The following is a 20024-nucleotide window of genomic DNA, read 5'->3' on the forward strand; positions in this document are numbered from 1 at the left end:
CTCTCTTTCTGAAACCGTAAACCCAGAGTTTCCCTCATCTCAGGGTTAACAAACTCAGTTTTCACTAAAACTGCTTTCTGAAACGGAGCCCAGTTTTTACAGTAAAACTCAGAAACAGTGATTCACGACCTACTGTCATGTCCTGAAAATCAACATGATCATTGATAGTGTAGTGGAGAGAGAAGCAGTCTTGCATGTTATCTTATGTCACTTTGGAGCCTGTCAAGACAAATTAATGTCACTCATGACCAATAATAACAATGTTCTTATCTTATGTCTCTGGGGGCTTTACAATCTATTTGGTGTACTTCGTTCAACAAGTTTTACAATTGCAGTTTAGCTCCAAATTAGAAAAAATAACCAATCCAAGATCATAGTAAATGTCATTTAATTATGCTATGTATAAAAGGATAATGTTAAAATACAGTAGGATTATATAAAACATTGACATATGTATAATGTACAGTTAACAAGAGTTGGTTCATGACACTAAAGACATACAAAATCATCAGAGCATTATATAATCCACCAGGTGTCACTGATAGTCAGGAAGAATGTGGCCACAGCTCTACAGCTTTCAACAACAAAACAGTCAAAAGGAAGGATTACAGCGTCACATTGTTCAGTCATTGAGCAATTACACTGCAAGTCCAACAAAAAAAATACATTTGCCAACTGTAAGTGTGCCCCATTATGAAAGCAGATAGGGGTGAGTGTAGTGGCAGTGGAGCTACCAGGGGCGGACTACAGGATTCTGGGGGTCCTAGAAAAAGTACTGTGCTGCAGGTATGAAGTAGGGCTTCACAATAATCGCAATTTTATCGAAATCGCAATATGAACTAGTGCAATAATCCAAATCGCAGGGCGCAATGTTTGTTAAAGGCAACATGTGTCAAACCATCCTGAATGGTATGAAAGTATTGTGGTGCTGCATGAACCTCCGTCTACAAATTGTATCATAGACAAAAAAAAAAAAATCTTTGGTACAGAGCCTCGTAAAAATAACAATTTTTTTAATTTAATGAAAATAATGATACATACATGATCATATCGCAATCACAATATCAGTCAAAATAACAGCAATTAGAGTTTGTCCTTATCTTGCAGCCCTAGTATGAAGGAGAAATAAGTAATTCCTGTGGCACTTAAAATAATCATGTGCTCTTGAATTACTTTTTCTGTGCACACAAATGAACAGAATATAACATTAAATAATCTTTAACACATGGTTAATGTTTGTGAAAGATAACATCACTTTTAATGGGCAAATAAATCCAAACTGCATTAGCAATTCACTCATGGGGGGGGGTGTTATTGTTCTTCAGCCCCTTTGGCTGCTGGAGCCAAAAACAGCCTCCTATCGGTAACACTTTACTTGAAGGTATCTACATAAGAGTGACATGACACAAACCCTCCTATCTTTGAATGGTTAAATCACTTTTGGTAGCTAATTCAAGACACAAAGCCAAAGAGGAACATGACTCATAATGACTCATCAATTCATTCAGGTAGCTCCGCAGGTAGACAGTGGAGAGAATAAGTCACACACATTCCCGAAGAAGTAGTTTGTCGAGATGGACAGATCGCAGCTTTCTGAAAGAGGACTCTTCGAGTCAAAGTGTGCTTTAAAAGTTAGGCAATCCACATACAGCTGGTCTGAAAGTACAATCAGCTGTCAAACACAGGAGTGTCGCAACCACCTGGAGCTGTGGTCAAAGCCTCCTCACTGCATGTCCGATAAAGTCCAAGCTTCCATCCCATGCATCATAAATTTTAGATCCTTTTTGAATGAGCGGAATTTTTAATTACATTTGAATCCGGTTGGTCATTCATCTACGTAGGTTTAGATTCAGGTGATTTGGATTTCACATCTGAAAGAATAGCTTTGTTTTTTGCGTCTTTTTTCTTTGCACGTGTCGCAGCCTGATCGCTGTGCTAGTAGCGGCCAGCGTTGTCGTAGGAGGTGACGTCCAGATCGAAGTAGTCCTCCAGCTTCCACTGGAGGGTCTCGAACGTGGGCCGGTCCTGCTCGTTCTCCTTCCAGCAGTCCATCATGATGTCGTGCATGACTTTGGGGCAGTTGGCGGGGCACGGCATCCTGTAGCCCTGGGGAAGCTTCTGCACCACCTGGTAGTTCGTCATGGCTGAAGAAACCACAGAAAGGACATCAGAACTTACAGGAGACGATTACTTTTGCATTGAATGTTTACCTGGAACATCCAGATACTTTTTGAGAGCTACTTGAAATCATAGACTCATTTTTGACTTTTCAGAAAATTCTAAATACATCAGTCCTATTTTTTTTCCGTAAATCTCTATGTTCAGAGAATCATTTGTGTCAAGGTTGATAAAAGTGTCACCTGGGTAAGGCATCTGTCCAAATGTCATGATCTCATACAGCAAAATTCCAAAAGACCAAACGTCCGATTTGATGCTGAACTTGTTTTCGTGGATGGCCTCTAGAGCGGTCCACTTCACAGGGAATTTGGTTCCCTCTCGGGCTTCATACACATTTTCATTCTCTTTCTGGAAACAAAACAAGGCACACAATATAGATTTTAACTGTCAGTCAGGAGTCAGCTGGATTTGGATTGACAAAAGCTACCAAGCTCCATTGTACAATAAGTTGATCAACAAGTTTCTAAAATGTTATCTCAAACACACATGTGCAATTATACTTTTCTTTTTGTCATGTATAGTATTATGACGACTATGTGTTGTACAACAGGCAGTGTGTAATTTTGTTGGCTAGTGGCAGTCTGTGCATGCCGAGTGATAACAATCAATGTATGTATGTATGTATGTATGTGAAGAAGTATTCAGATCCTTTACTGCAGTAAAGTTACTAATACCACACTAAAAATACTGTTACAAGTAAAAGTCCTGCATTTAAAATGTTACTTAAGTAAAAGGTATGTACGTATTATCAGGAAAATGTAGTTAAAGTATTAAAAAGTACACAATTCAGAACTCTCCTCCCATTGTAGAAAGAGTAAAGGATCCAACCAGCTGTGTGTTTAATGGTCTGATCATCTCAGCTGGACTTGTAGCCGTTATATTGTTGGCTAGTTTACTTTAGAATAAAACATCAGATTTTATAAACTACATGTGTTTTGTGTGCAGAAATCTTAATGTGTAAAGTAACTAGTAACTAAAGCTGTAACAGATGAATGTAGTGGAGTAACTAAAGTAACTAGTAACTAAAGCTGTAACAGATGAATGTAGTGGATTAAAAAGCACAATATTTCTCTCTGAAATGTAGCGGAGTAGAAGTAGAAAGCGGCATGAAAAGAAAAGACTCAAGGAAAGTAGTACTTTAACATTTTACTCAAGTACAGCACAGGAGTAAATGTACGTAGTTACATTCCACCACTGTATGGTTCGTCCAAGATGAAATCTTATCTTAACTGACACTTTCTACATCCAGCACCACTTTAAAATCAGTCAGACCCACCATGAAGACCCTGGCGAGGCCGAAGTCCGCCACCTTGCAGATGTTGTTCTCTCCCACCAGGACGTTCCTTGCGGCCAGGTCTCTGTGGATGTAGTTCTGCAGCTCCAGGAAAGCCATGCCCGACGCCACCTGGGCCGCCATCTCAATCTGGTCAGAGAACCGCAGCGTGGCGCCCTTATCCTCTGTAATAAGGGGAGACCCACAGAACCAATCCCACCATGTTAAAGGAACCATACAAAGAAATACGATAAAGAAGAAAATCATTCTGCCTATTGCTTTTAAATCAGGAGAAATGTTATTTAACTGTAAAATAGTTGCATTATATGGCAGAGGTGTGGACTCGAGTCACATGACTTCAGAGTTGTAATACTTTGTTACTGTACTTAAGTAGAATTTTCACGTATCTATACTTTACTTCGTTATTTATATTTCTGGGAACTTGTACTTTTACTTCACTACATTTCCCCTAAGTGTCTTCGTTACTACAAAATAAAAATCAGAAAAAATTGGTTACACTGCAAAAAAGCAGGTTTGGCGAATCATTGCTCCTAGATTGCAAGTTAATGCGCGCTCCATTCCAGTTGGTGACGTAATGCCTGTTTGTTGCCAAGCGGCAAAACTAAAGAAGAAGAGGAGGAATTATAATAATGGATAGCGTCATGGAAGCACCTGCTGCAGGCTCTGGCGCCATGGTAACAGACGACAAAGATTTTGCTTTACTTTTACTTCTCATAAATTAAGATCTTTTAATATCCGAAGATTACCTTTGATACTTAAGTACAGTACATATCAGATACTTTTACTCAAGTAATATTCCAAAACGTGACTAACTTCTAACAGTAATTTCTGGTAAGATACTTGTATTTAACTCAAGTATTGCTTTCAAGTCCTTTATACAAGGCTGCATGACTTGGACTCGAGTCAGACACGAGTCACATTTGATGACTTTAGACTACTCGAGAATTTCAGAAAAGACTTGCAACTCGATTTGGACACCGGTGACTTCAGTTGGACTTGAGCCTTTTGACTTGAAACCTTTCCCCAACTCAAAGATTAAAAAGAGTTATTTAAAATGTGTTTTACAAATACATTCATTTCTGTCCATTTCCTGAATCAACTAACGCTGGTAATTCCCAGGCAAGTCGATACTTCATGAACGCATCAATTTCTTGTTGAAGTTTTATGCAAGCGGTCAGGATCTCTCACACACGCAGATTATTCATCCATGAAATGAGATTTTTTTTCCCCCTTTACATTTGCCTTGTTCTTTATTTAGACATGAAACATTATGAAAGTGCAGTCCGTGTTAAGTTCAGCAGCACTTGATACGTGTTTAACAAAATAAATACACATTTAAAAAAAGGCATTCATGATTTGTGAAAATGTTGTCTACAATTGGTGAATATTGCATTATGACTTGTAACAAAGTTTAGGACTCAGGACTCGTTAGTCTCGACTCGGGACTCAGTCTTGACTTTGGACTTGACTCGGGACTTCAGTGCAAAGACTTGAGACTTACCTGCGACTTGCAATGCTGGAGGCCAGCAGCATGCGACTCCTCTACCCTTCGCCCCAAACGTAACTTTGACAAATCCAATCAAGGCTGAACTACTCATCATTTTTTGAATTGGAAATCTAATTAAAAATAAGTAAATGGACAATTTAACTTTTAAAACAGCATGATAGGCAAGGTGAAAAACATTTCCACGACCATCAGCTTTGTCAAATAAAATGACAACTGACAGCACGTGTACTCCGCTGTGGCACATTCACCATCACCGGGTTCTCTGGTGCTAGAAAATGTGACTCTTGGCTCTCTTGGAAGTTTATCTCCTACATACGAGATGTTATCTTAAGGTTTAATTCCTACATAGGCGTTATTATCGCGTACGTACACGATAAAATGTAACTCCTGGCTGCTGCATGCTTACAGACGCCCTGAAAGGGAAAAACAACTAAGTTTATCTCTTACGTAGGAGATCATATCTAAAAGTTTATCTGCTACGTAAGAGATCATATCTAAAAGTTTATCTGCTACGTAAGAGATATTAACTCGTACAGATAAAACTCTGGGCTTAATGCACTTGAAAAGATATAATGGAATAAGGATATAATGCTCAGGTTTTTTTGAAAGATGTTTTAGAGAGCTGCTGATTAAACTGTTCATTGTACTGTGTGTCACACTAGCAGGTGTTAATTATTTTGCCCACCCCCATTTATAACGAGGGTGGACTAAATAACAGAAACACCTCTCTGTATAATGCAAAACAATTCAGGTTGAATCCTCTGAAACCTTCATGAGGGGAGTTTGTGTTGCTAATAAACTATGCATCGAGTACTCTTTGGTATATCAAACCTTAATCTCTTGTTGAAATAAAAATTGCAACATCGGCAAGAAAAATTGCAAAACAATGTTTATCTCAAATCGCTCAGCCTCAAGTAAAAGTGAACAGGGTAAAATGCTTCTTTTATCCATTGTTCATTTAAGTTTCAACTCCAAGCGTTTTGGTAAATTAAGTATTATTGTTATGTAACTATGTGATAGGGCTGCACGATATTCCGTTTCATCTACATCGCGATGTGCGCATGCGCGATAGTCACATCGCAGGACGTTGCGATGTGACTATCACTATTGCTGCTTGATAAAAAAGTAAACTTTAACCGGTCTCCTTTTCCATGATTGGGGGGGTGTTATGGGAAGTGAGGCTCTCCCGTGTGTAGAAAAGTACCGTAAGCAGCAGCTGCCGCCGACACAGTGATACACATGCTTTTCCATTTAGTGAAGCTCCAGTAGTCAGTGTTTTATGTTCGCTGCAAAGACAAACTAACCCACCTGATTAATGCAGCGTAATCACGACGTCTCCCGCCATTTTTCACCGCAGAAAGCTGCTACCAGCCAGGCTAAAGCTAACATAGTTAGCCTAAAGAAACAAGGCGTCTGTCCCAACTAACGTTATGGTTCGGAGCTGCGACGCTGGAAACGTAACACTAATCTACAACAGCAGTCTGTTTCTGATATAACCTCATTTACACTGACTTCAGTGCTCTTGGATACACAGTTTGTTGAAGAGTGTGACATGCAGGCTCTGCATGCACAGCAAACCAACAATCATCTATTTTAATCAGTTTATCAAACAACCAAAGCAGCCCCGCTAGTCGACACCAACCTGACATTTAGAGGAAGCAACATGCATTATTAATATCATTCACTTTAGCCTGGATTGATATTATATGAATACAATGGTGTCATGTAAGTCAACCAGTGTATTTCTTCCTAATGTCCCTCTCCTAAATCTCTTCAGAAGAGGAGTCACAGCCTGACTGGCTTTGGTTTTTGTAAAGCATTAAAGTTCAACAAAGACTGGTTCACATGAGAAAGTTTCCTTTTTCATTTTTATTTGTAGATGCTCTCCCCTACAAAATCACCCCAGTAGTTGAGAATGATTTAGTATTTCTAAATAGGGCTATTTATGTCCTCTTGTAAAAATTAGTCTTTTTTTCATATCGCAGTATATATATCGCAGGGGGAAAAAATATCGCAATGTAAGTTTTTTTCCCCAATATCGTGCAGGCCTACTATGTGACAGTTATGTGCGTAACTTAACACTTGTTGTTCGGACAGACCTGCCCCCACTGCTAAAGAAAAAAATCCTAAAAAAGGAAACACTGTTGTTTGACACATCCATCACGCAGACCTCTTCCATCTGTGGACTTTGGCGCTCTACACACTCGGTCCACCTGCATGTGTTTTTACTCTTCAGGATTGTCCGAGCGTGCACTCACTCAACATTGGCAAAGGTCTACTCATTCAGAATACCCGACACCTGTCAGGGGGGTTTGCAGGGCATCTGAACTTTAGGAGAGTCAAATCTGGACAGGGACCAACTCAAACTCACCTTTTACAGTCACGTTTTAAATATTCACTATGCTTACACAAATCTGATTAATGGCAGCTACAGTCTAGATTATGTGTTATACTTTCTTCTTGGGACTTTGAAGTAGAGATGTTCCGATTGTTGCCAATTACTGAGTACTGTTCCGATACCAGTGTGTTAAAAAAATACATATCTTTTATTATGTTTTAACAGCTGTATACTACTATCCTTGTATGGATGCAATATGATTTCTATCATTGTTGTATGGCCTGGCTCAGGTTAAACTCTTTGTGAAACATGAACAAACACAAACAATGAACGCCGTAGAACTTTTTTTTTTACTATCCGGTATGACAGTGATTCATAATGGAAAAAGAACTTAAACTACTTTAAAGTAGGTCGTCTTCTGGGCTACATTACGTGGAATCTGATCGTTGCATAAACTGCAGTCCTCACCGATACCAGCATTTTAGGCAGTATCGGAGGCTTTTAGATACTGGTATCAGAACATCTTTACTTTGAACAAGTCCTAGCTACGAGTTGTTGCAGTAGTAGGGTGTATAGTGAATTAAAGTTGATGTGGGTCAGCACACAGACTGTCTCTGGGCTGCAGACGTCAACTCCAAATGAGCGCTCCTCAGAGTGTCACTCACTCTGAACCGAAGTGACACTACATCTCTCACACTACAGCACGTCCCAGCAAGTACATGGTCCAAAGTAAAGCAAATAAAAAGGTATTTTATCAAAATACTAAATCAGTATCATATGTTGTGTTTACGGCACACTGAAAAACCAGGTCTCATCCAGCGTTTAAAAACGATACCACGGGCCTCAGTTTAAGTCCATCCTTTCCTGATTGTATACTGCTGCTGGAGAGACTTTAAAATGACAAAGATATATACTGTATGTATATAACTTTTTGTCTTTATTATTATGTTGTATTTTGCACAATGTCTGCTAACAAGAGAAAAAGTGAGAAAATGAATGCTCAAAAGACATCTGTATGATGCATGGCTATTATTTCATTGGACTATTTTAGCTACAAACCCAGTGGAAAAGTGGGCGTACCCGGAACTTGGAAGGGATTTTGTACACAAGGAAATTGGTTTATAAGCCACTGGACTGCCCTCTGGACAAGACTAAATACAACTTATGATGTGAAAATATGTTCAGCTGGGTACAAAGTTTTGATCTATAAACTGGAGGATCTATACTGGTTTTGTTGCTCTGGGATACATCTCTACTGTAGCCTGCCCTATGCACACTCACATTGGACTCTGATCCTGTCATAAAGTAGCAGTAGCTCATGATCACATGCAAGTCAGCTTGTCTTACTTTGTAGGTACTCCAGCAGGCTGCCATTCTTCATCAGCTCTGTGATGATATAGATGGGCTCCTCCATGGTGCACACGGCATACAACTGGATCAGCTTGGCGTGCCGCAGCCTCTTCATGATCTGAGCCTCCCTCAGGAAGTCCTCAGTGTCCATGGTACCTGCCACAGGTGTTCAGGGATGCTACATTAGCAGTGCAACTCTGACATATAATTAATTTTGTAGTGGTTAATACTTTGGAGACACACACACACACACACACACACACACACACGTGTTTGTACAATCACTCTTACACAGATCCTTGATGTTGATTGTATGTTGTGATGATAAGCATTTTGTTTGTTAGTTTTTCTTGCTTGTGCTAAAATGTACATGTTCTTATTTATCTCTTTATATTTTAACCATGTTAAAAAAAAAACTACACTAAATCATGTCAGAATTGGTGTCATCATTTTTGGTCTGGTTAGCCATGGAGGCTAGCGCTGCTAATGCTATATATAAACAGGGAGTTTACTCGCATCTAGCCCATAACAATAATATGGTAGCATTTTACAACAAACATCATTAATACATGGTAAATTGATAGGTAATTAGAGTTTAGATATTTTACTGTTAAACAAATAATGAAATTATGATTTATGTTTACTCATTATTTATGTTATTGTATGATTAGTTTAGTGTAATATAAAATATTTAGTTCATACATTTTGATCGATAGTTAATACATTGTTAATTGTAACTGTTTATTAAACCATCTACAAACATTATTTAGATGGCTATCATAATGTTGCAATTAATCCTTGTAATAATTAGTTAATGACTAATAAGTTGTTTATAAAAGCATCAAGTAATATTAATTTGCAACAATAAACTGTCACTCAGTGATAACAGAAACTTAACTGAGGTCCCTCAAGGCTCTAACTTAGGTCCTATTATCTTTTCCTTTTAAAAGCTCTCTCTTGGTAACAAAGTGTACAGACATCAGTTGTCCTTCCACTGAAATGCAACATTTCCAACAAGTATCTGAAGGCAAATTCACAATTGTTATGTATGGTTCTTTCTGCACTATTTGGCAGCTTGAGATCTTTATGACCCAATGGAGTTAGACTTCTTACACTGATGTGTGTACAGAAAACCAGGAGTGGCCTCTGTTAGCTAACTTGGGACAAACGGGTTGAGAGAATAGTACAGTCCTGCTTTAGAAAATTTGATTTTGATCTCTTACAGACAGGTTTTGTCATTTACCGTCGTGATCAAATTCAAGTTTCTTTCACATCTCCATATTGTTTTGAATACTACAGCTACAATCTTAACTATAACCAGCAAAGAGACAATACCATGTTAGTTAGATATGCAATTCGTTTTCAGATTTTACTGATCCCATACTGTTGACATGATCAAATCAACTTGCACTTAACCCATTCCTAAATACAGTAGTATGTGTAGTTGTGGTTTAACAGCTTCAGTGAGAGAAAAGGAGGTGTTAGTGTACCAGGTTTGAGGGTCTTCACTGCGACTGCTGTGGTTTCGTTCCACAGGCCCTCGAACACTTCTCCAAACTGACCGGCTCCGAGTTTCCTCAGCAATTTGATGGAGTTGCGGTCAATCTCCCATTGGTCCACTGTGTTGTAGGACAGGCCGTGAGTCTGTGGAGCCTCCATCTACACAGACAGGAAGACTCATCTTTTACTGGGATGACAATGTCACTTTAAACTGTATAGAAAAAGGTAATTTAAGGAATAGACCCAATGTTTAGAGCTGTAACAATTCCAAATGTTGCTGTACAATTAATTGTCTAAGAAATAATTGCGATTAACATAATGGTTTCTTTCAAATCAAATTTAAAAATATTTTACCTTTTTGCATGGTTCCCCCAGACGCACACAGAGGCCATCGGCCATTTTGGAGTAATGTTCCACCAACTCCTCCAGTGTTGCAAAAGATCTGGTCTTCGACACATAGTAGTGACCATTCTCCAGTTTTTTCAGCTTGTAATGCTTCACCTTCCCACTGTCCAGCACTGAAAGACAGGTCAACATCAGTGATGTACTCAAGAGTCAAACACAAGGGCGTAGCACAAAATTCTGGGCCCTGTAGAAAGGCATTCTCTATGGACCCCCCCCACACATCCACAGCTATTCATTCTAGTAGCACAAAACGCGTTTTGTCTGAAAGCCATTAGTGTACAGTGCGTTTTTCCCTGAAAACAGCTGCTGGAACATAGCTGAAGAGGCTAAAATGCTCTGTGGAGCTAAAGAGTCCTGTGAATCTCTCACATTACAGTCATTTGATCCATTCTTTTCAAGCAAATATTGATCATGCAGGTTTTTAGATAAGGGGTTGACTATAGACCATTACAGATACATATATAAAAACACAATGCCAATAACTAACCCATCACTGTGTGAAATTTCAATTGGTGCAAAGTTCTTGCTATAGTTATGCAGAAGTCCATTAAGAAATCTGACAGAAAAAAAGTTCCTTGGATTGGCACCTTTCTGCATTTTTACATACTATATTATTATGGTTGTAAATAGATAAAATGATTGCATAGACAACCCTTGTTTTCTTAATCTTGCCGAGGTATGATAAATGCAGACAAAACTAAAATCGAATGCTAATATTTGTTGTATTTCTGTTTGATTTCACTTGACAAATAAATAAAATTGATTGATGTAATAAAAGAACAATCCATGGCTATATTATTTAAACCTTGTAGTGATGGGAGAAGTCATGAGGTCATGAAGTATATTGTTGCACATTGAACCTTCTAAAATACTATTAGCTTTCTAATTTAGGATGCATCAAAATATATTATGATCCCTGTAAATGTGCTTCAGTATGAAAAAAAAATTACTTTCCATAATCCTTAATTAATATCCAAACATGTCTCACCAACTTGCGTTTAATATTGAAAACATGCTATGTTACTAAAGTACTGTACATGTGTTACATCATGCAGAAATAGATGGAGAAAATAAGCATGACAAATCTGTTTCAATGCTCAAAATCCTTTTTTTAAATGCTGAACGTTGGTGCTGTAATGGAACAATGACTCTTTTCATAACTTTCTGAGATCAGCTGTGCTCTATCAACGGTTATCGTGTGTTGACCACAGATACAGATTCAAAGGCTGCCGTTGGAACATTAATAATTGCTCCGTTTACACACATCACGTATCATAAAAAAAAGAAGCAAATATTGCCGTCATTTATTCCTTTGATTCCATCTAATCAAATCAATATGTTTTCACGTGATCACACACAAACTGAGTGACGAACCCGGCTGTGAAATTAATTTTGTGAAATTTGGCTACATTGAATGAACATGGAAGGAATTTGGTCATAATGGAAAGAGCAAGGCCAGAGTGAAGACAGATTAGAGCGGAGAGAGATTAAGTTATCACATCACTGCATTATGGGAGCACAGACCTCCTGTTTATTTCACTGGATGACCGTGAAACCATTAATCATTCAAGTCAATTCAGGATAAGATAGTCACTGAACAAAGCTCGGGCTGTTTGGAAGAGTGCGTTTTGTGGCAAAGAGGTACACAAAAACAGACTTCATCTGAGAAATATTATCTATTAGGTGGCATAATACAAGTACAATTTAAATATGTTGGCAGTCGGTTTGCTTTAGAAACGTTATTCAGACATCAATGCACAAAACGGGTTCTTAAAATTAATAGATTAATTGTTCTGTTACATAAAACCACAATGTTCTGTTTTTACATGCATGCATGCTAGGGCTGGGACGATATGCTTTTGTCCCGAATCGATTCTTTAATGATGAATGGCTGGCGATTGTATTGCGATTCTGGAAGTATTGCGATTCAATAGTATTGAGTATTGTGGTTTTCTTTTCCTTCTTTAACAAAAACAAAAGTTGAATAGCACAGTTCTACAGACAATATATCATGAGACATTTCTAAAAACTGATAGTTTAAGAAGAATGACATCACATGTCAGTCTGACATTTATTTACTTTGTAAAGAAGAACATAAGATTGATTTTCTGCTTTCGCTTGGTTTTGCTAGAAACAGATGATGTAGTCACCATCAGCGGTACCGTAGAAACAAACTGTTTAGGTCAGTCATTGGGTTTAAAATAAATAAAAAGAAAATCACGATTCTAAAATCGTCACCAAGAAAATAACAATATATACGATTTGATTTTTTTCCCCCACCACTAATGCATACAGTACATAAGCTACTTATAAGATACTACTCATACCAATAGCAGCAAAACCCCCCAAGTGTTTTGATTAATGGGCTGGGTTTAAAAAAAAAAAGTTTTTCCCCAGTTGTAATTAATCTGAATTATACGATATTGATTCATTAGGTTCAGAGACTGATCTTTTAAGAGGCTCCTGTTTTAAAGCTAGAGTGAAAATATTGGTATCATATGAAACTAGACGATCTAGCCATGTCATGCTACATAACGCTCCAAAAGGCAGGCGAAATTTGGGCGAAGGAAACACTGGCATGGCCATTTTTACAGATGCATGGCATTAGGTATACCGGCTCTCTTTTTCTGGCCACTCAAAACTCCCTACAAAGTACATTAATGTAGCTTCTTTGAGGTCAATTCTTAAAAAGGGCATTTTTGTTTTCTTCAACCTGGACCCCTCAAATGAATACGGGCGGCATTCGAATTATAATGAGCTAATCCACATTGTCGAAATCATTTAAATATTGAGCCACGGCACTGAAAATCTTTTAGATAACACAAACCTATAATTAACGTAGCCTATACTTAGAAACAACAAACTCCCGTCTTTCTTCCGACTTTACTTAAAAAATAAATTGAAATAAAAGCCCGGTTTACAGCGGCCGGTCACTGCGATCTCGTTCAGTACTGGAACAATTTCAAAGATTTTTTTTCACATCAGTCTATTAGACACAAATGCTTTGGTGAATAGGGTCCAGATTGGGAAAAAAAATAAAGGTGAGAGGGTTCCTCGTACAATTTATAACATTGGTTCTCTGATAATCTCTTTCATATCCAAGTAAAATTGGTATTGTAACTGAAATATCCCTAATCAAATCGATATTGAAGCAAATCAAATCAGGACCTTGGGAATAGGAATCTAATCAAGTCATGAAATCCGACTGGGCGATACCCAGTCCTAATGATTATCCCTCCGGTTATTCTCTAATTGGCCAACACCCCTTATCCTTAGGGTCAATTTGAGCCCAGCAATTTAAACCTTCAGAAAATGAATGTATGATCACCCAATTGTATGTGTCAGGTCTCTTTGTTGACTACCTAAATACCCCTTTAGATAAAACATGACACCCCCCCCCCCCCATACATCCAGAATACCCTTTACGTGACTATGAAAAAATATGCAAATTTCCATAAAATCAATGATCGACCTAAAATTTTAAAGAACATCTTTTTTGGTGAATTAATATCTTCTTACAGAAACTTTGGCTTGTTTTTTTTTTTGTTTTTTAACTGTCCTCAACATGGTAAGCTTCCTTTTTAGCAGTTCCTTACCCAGGGTGTCCAATGGGGGGAAAAAAAAGGTTCACATGTAATTCTATGACCATACAGTCCTTCTGCCATGTCTAGTATCACCCTCCTTACCCAATTCTCTCTTTAGGTGCTTTCCCAGTTTACACCTGCATACTCCAGGCATAGCTGGACTGTTCACGCTGCCCATATTTTGATACCGTATTTGTCCGGGTGTTCAGTATGTATTCATCCACAGTCACATCGGGCCTGGATTGTAATGATAGGGTAATCACTGGACCCACTTGTACCATACATCCTGTATCGCTGCGAGTTTGTCACAAAGTATATGACACAGTTGGAAACATGGAATGTCTCATATTGCCTTTGCTGTTGTTTCAACTTTTGACTTGGACACTCGTGCCAAAATTAGCAACCCAATGTAGGCTTGTAAGTGGGTCCCATCAAAGTCTTTCCAACTGTCCCGATACAGTTCAAGTAGGGAGAGGGACAATGATAACATTCCATTTTTGGAAGGGTAACATGTCCACTGGAGGCTAAGAGAGAACAGCATCTGCTGGTGGTTGAGAGACAACAAGACGGTCAACCCCAATAATCTCATTCTCATCAGGACGAGGTCTCATAACAATGATCCTCCTTAAACATTTCTCATCATCTGACGCATTCCCTTCTATCAAAGAGCTGTGATAACACCTCTTTGGTAAAAAAAAAAAACTTTGCTTATGCCTACCAGACACTAGAAGACGTTGAACAGACTTTGAAAAGACTAAAGTCTGACACCATCTCACATCTAAAGACAATCATCTCACCTTGAACGTTAAAGTCATAATATGTAAAGACTGGGGATCTTACAGGGTCACACACACAAGACTACAACTAGATTTGTTTTGAAAGATTTAACCAAGCTAGCCAGCTAGCTAGCATTAGCTGGTAACTGGTAACTGAAGGTAAAGTCTGCAGACGTTCTGTTCTGCCGTACATGCAGATGAACGTCTCCAGTAATCTGTGTTCATCCGCCGGTAAAACTCCCGTTGGATGACTCGCTTCAGAAGGGTTGAAAAATCGGCAACTTTCCCTCTTTAGCGTTTAGCTTAGCACGGCGCTATAGCAACCATAAACAACACTGTCCCTAGCCATTTGCTGCTTCCTGTTTGGTGCTGGAGGGAGCGCACCCATTGGTTGTTGACAATGTTCACAAGATTAGACTTCACTGCCAAGACTTAAAACTTTGTCGGAACGTCAAAAAATAGTCTGTGGAATCGCTTGAAAAGTCAGTTGGTGTAAGGTCGCCATTAGAGGTAATTTTTAATGGAGAGAGTATAAAGAGAGAGCCCACAGGGCACTGAGAGAAATGGTTTCAGGGCTGCAGTACAAACGGTTTTGTTTGTCCCTCCAGTGTGTAGTGTGAAGTATTGTTGTCCTCGCAGGGAACATTTTTCCCCTCCCTCCCTATGTGGGACATATCAGGGGTTCTCGCACTACTACTACTACTACAGATTAGGGCCCTAAAGATTATAAGATTGCATGTGATAGTGACCTCAATATCAGCCAAAACAATCTAAACAAAATGTGTGTAAATAATCATATTTAATATTGTTTTATACAGCTAAAGTAGCTGGGGGGTCAAATTGACCCAAAGGGACACCGCTGGCTACAAAATGTATACAGGACATTGAAAATACATCATGTTAATTACATGTTTGCCTAGTTGGGGTTATTTATTACAGTAAATATATTACATATTGGACCTTTAAGACACAATGGACTCACTTCATTTTTTAATGGAAATGTCCCCACAACAACTCCTAAAAAAAAAAAGTGTGTGTGTGTGTGTGTGCAAACCATTTCACCTCCGACTGCTTTTTGAATGAGGGCCAGTACAAATTTGGGCAAAAGGTATGAAACTCACGCAGATGGTTTTAGAGAATGTATTCAAAGCTCGAGCTGCTCCTGTATTATGTGATCTGAGCTCACCTGAGAGCGAGCGCTCCCCTGTCTGACTTTCACAGTTTCGGATGAGGAAGGCGCCCTGCTTGTTCCCTCCGGCCAACAGCAGCTTCTCTGCGTCCAGCCTCTTGGTGTCGGGGAAATACCATCTGCAAATCAGAATTCAAGCCAAGATTTAGAGCATTATCGAGCTTTCATTGGCTTATTAATACCGTCTGCACCATGAAAACACAAGACAACACTCATTTTTACCCTATCTGAAATGTTTAAAATCTAGTTTTAAAAGGAATAATCTGGTGATATTCTACTTTTTGACAACGACCTGCTGAAATCCCGAATAAATTGATCCCACTAACCAAGTGCTGTGTGTGTGTGTATCATGGCCTGATAAATGATAAAACATCACTGAGCCTCACTGCTGCACTGGCTGATATGTTATTTCATCACCACACACCCACACACACCCACACACACACACCCACACACACCCACACACACCCACACACACCCACACACACACACCCACACACACCCACACACACCCACACACACCCACACACACCCACACACACCCACGGATAAATCCACTGCTGAAAATAGTCCCCTTATGTGCGTGATGCAACCTCATTTCAAAATCAGTTACGATTTTAAACAGGGATGCACCAATCCCACTTTTTTGGTCCCAAGATCATTCTTTTATGCCTAAGGCGACACCAGGTGGGACTTAAACATCACTTTCCCAACTTTGTAAAACAAAAAACGTGACAAGTAAGTACATTAATTTACTGAATTGTTATTTATTATTAAAATAATAAATAGTGCACTAGTATATGTTACAGGGATTACAATTCCAGTGTAAACCTTTAAAATGCAGCAACAAATTGGTCAAAATTTAAACAGGACTTACTAATTATTGTTCCATGTATGTATAGTATATAAACATAATGGAATAGATTGGCCACATTTTCACTGATACCCGATCCAGCTACTTGAGTCAGTATCGCCCTGAAATCAATATCATGTTGCAGCATCCCTAATTTTAAATCTCGTATAGTCCCGAGTCCAGCTTTAGCCTAAAAAAAAATAAAAAATAAGATAGTATATATTCATGACCCATTATTAAAGCTGTACATCTCCAGTAGGAACCAGTAGGTAGGCCTGTAACAATGATTACATAGTTTGCAATTCTTTTACATAATCGCCGTTTCTTTGTTTAACTGCAATGAACTGCTAACATTAGCTAATGCCTTAATAGGTATGACTGCAGATGGTAATTGTTTTATGTTCATTTAAGAAAAAAATACAATGTTTTCATGATAATAAAGAGGCGTGGCTTACTTCATAGGCTGTGTACTTGTGATACATTATCTGGGTCACATGACAGTGGTGAAATAAACAAAAGATGTATCCTGGAATTCATTCAAAACTATAATTTTGCAAAAGTAATACATAAATAAATGTTTAAATTTGACTGAAAGAGACAAATATATTGTTAATTGCAATTATTTCTGAGACAAACAGAAAATTGTTTGAATTGAATGTTGAATTGTTACAGCTCTACCAGTGGGTTTGGGACAGAGAGTCACAGATGGGGAGATTCAGGAAAAAAAATAAAATAAATTAATTATATATATATATATATATATATATATATATATATATATATATATATATATATATATATATATAAAATTGACTATTGAATAAATGATTCATGAATGAATCTCTTTAAATGTGTACATGAAGGCAGGGGTATATATCCACTGTTGCGTATTTGTAAAAATCTGGGATGTAAAGGTAGATTTACAATCTTATGAGTGCCTGGCTGTGCTTACCATCATCTACTACAATTCACCACAAAGTCACTTATATATTTCATTTAGGAGTTACACACCATGCTAGATACAATAAGGGACTTGTGATCAATAAGAAAATGCTATTTGTATTAAAGAAGGTCATTAGGAAACCTTTCTGACATTTACAAATGTGTCTTTGACAGGGCCTGACAATTTCGGGGTGACATGTGTTATCTTCAGGCATAAAAACATGCTGAGATGGCTCCATATGTGTTTCTCATAGTTTAACATGTCCTCCATATGGCTTTATGTTCAGAAAAAATACTCAATTTTTTAGAAGTGAAAATGTACCGTTCTGGTAGAATGTCCCTTAATCTGGCCCTGAGTAAACTGAGAATAACTAAAAAGGAGCCTGACATTTAACCACACGTTTAGTCCACTGGTCCAGGATCTTGAACCTCACCTTTAACATTACACACACTCCGACTGAGTTTGCTTCTGTCCCCGGATATGTCTGAAACTAATTCCTCCTAGTCTCACACCATGCCTATCAGGTTTGTGCTTTAGTGAAAACATGACACAAATGCCGTCTAGATTGCTGCAGGGAATCACAACTATTTGTATCTCTGTGAAACAAAAACAGGAAAAACCAGATAACAGCTGAGAAGAAACTAGTTTCACCGAGAAGGCAAATAGGCTGTTATTACATCACAAATATGGGTTGGACTTTTCTGGGATGTTATTCTCTCCAACAACAAAGAAAAAAGTACTCCTTTATTTTAATGAGTGAAGTTACCTCATACAGTACTGTAGTATCTGACAGGACGTTTTGGTGGCATGCAGCCAAAACAGGAGTTTGTTGCAAAACCTGGTACAGTATCATATGACAATATCACTGTTGGTTAAACGTTAGCTACAATTATCCAGGAAACGCCAAGGCATTTTAATGCAATTGTGACAGTCTTGTCTTGATGGGAATAATTAACCTGTGGCCTGTACTTCCTGCTTATAGACAATCATTAACTTTAATCTGTAGGCATTATTCTGCACTAAAGACAGGAGAACACGTTGCAGTGATTTACCTCTGTGATATGGCATACAAAGTCAGTTAGGGTTCTTAAAAAGACTTTAGATCTCCAAATGTGTTATAGTCTTGGACAAATTGGAGAGAAAAAAATATGGCATGGAATAGGCCCATGTTATTTTATGAAAAGGGGATCGCTATTTGGGAAATACATGAATTTATGTAGTATTTTAAGTATTTATGCTTATTATCAGTGATGGAATAAGTTTTCATATCCTTTACTTAAGTTAAAGTACTAATACCACTAATACTAATACCAGTAATACCCATTTTAGAAAGAGTAAAGGATCCAAACAGTTGTTTGTGTGTTTAATGGTCTGATCATCTCAGCTGGACTTGTAGCCGTTATGTTGTTGGCTAGTTTACTTTAGTACTTTTAAGTACAAGTACCTCAATATGTGTACTAAAGTACAGTACTGGAGTGAATGTACTTAGTTACATTCTACCACTGCAATGCAAATAGGATAACAATATCACAAATAAGAATATGTTATGAAAAACAGCAAGGACACTTACGGTTCTGCATCAATACTCTCCACAGGTGCCACATAATTGGCCGGGATGTATCCCTGTTTGGTGGCCGAGACCCCGGTGAGGGCTCTCGCCAACCACCACTCCCCGGGACTTTTATCCAGAGCCTCTAACATGTCCCCGGCGTTAAAGCTCAGGTCCTGCTCGGTGCGGGCGGAGTAGTCATACTGGGCGATATAAAGCCCCGCTGCTGCTTTCTCCGGGGGCACTGCCGGTAAAGCTCTCTTTGAAATGAAGTCCGCATTTGTGGTTTTATCATCAGGAACGGGATTAACAAAAACTATGTCCGTTTTGCCCCTGGGCCTGGGCTCATCTCCGGGCTGGTTGGGCTTTTTAAAACATGCCAGAAAACTCTGCCAACACGAAGAAAACCTCTTCTGGATCTCCATGGTGTGGCCGCGTCAATCACTGCGAGTCATTCCGGGTCAGGAATCCTCTCATGATCCACATCCCATAATAACAGAGTGATGGGAACAACCCCAGGAGCGGACAGCAGCACACACGCAGCTACTGCAACACAAC

At 38.6% G+C, this 20024-nt stretch overlaps 1 protein-coding gene across 1 annotated transcript; it reads right to left on the reverse strand.

Moving 5' to 3' along the window:
* Positions 1–993: 993 nt before the first annotated feature.
* On the reverse strand, positions 994–20020 carry frk (fyn-related Src family tyrosine kinase). The gene is made up of 8 exons (XM_078274287.1): positions 19488–20020; positions 16119–16240; positions 10522–10685; positions 10158–10326; positions 8665–8823; positions 3455–3636; positions 2361–2526; positions 994–2144 (listed from the first exon to the last, which is right to left on the reverse strand). The coding sequence occupies exons 1-8, from the start codon at positions 19889–19891 to the stop codon at positions 1936–1938; spliced, it is 1575 nt and encodes a 524-aa protein (XP_078130413.1). The 5' UTR covers positions 19892–20020; the 3' UTR covers positions 994–1935.
* Positions 20021–20024: the final 4 nt, after the last annotated feature.

The sequence above is a fragment of the Sander vitreus genome, chromosome 18, assembly GCF_031162955.1.
Source record: "Sander vitreus isolate 19-12246 chromosome 18, sanVit1, whole genome shotgun sequence".
In the NCBI taxonomy this organism is placed as follows: domain Eukaryota; kingdom Metazoa; phylum Chordata; class Actinopteri; order Perciformes; family Percidae; genus Sander; species Sander vitreus.

Excerpts from the sequence above, each read along its gene's own strand:
- frk (XM_078274287.1), bottom strand. The coding sequence starts at position 19,891 with ATGGAGATCCAGAAGAGGTTTTCTTCGTGTTGGCAGAGTTTTCTGGCA. Across the intron at positions 3,637-8,664 it reads CCTGCTGGAGTACCTACAAA|AGGATAAGGGCGCCACGCTG; the intron begins GTAAGACAAGCT and ends CCCTTATTACAG. Across the intron at positions 2,145-2,360 it reads TGGACAGATGCCTTACCCAG|CCATGACGAACTACCAGGTG; the intron begins GTGACACTTTTA and ends TGGTTTCTTCAG.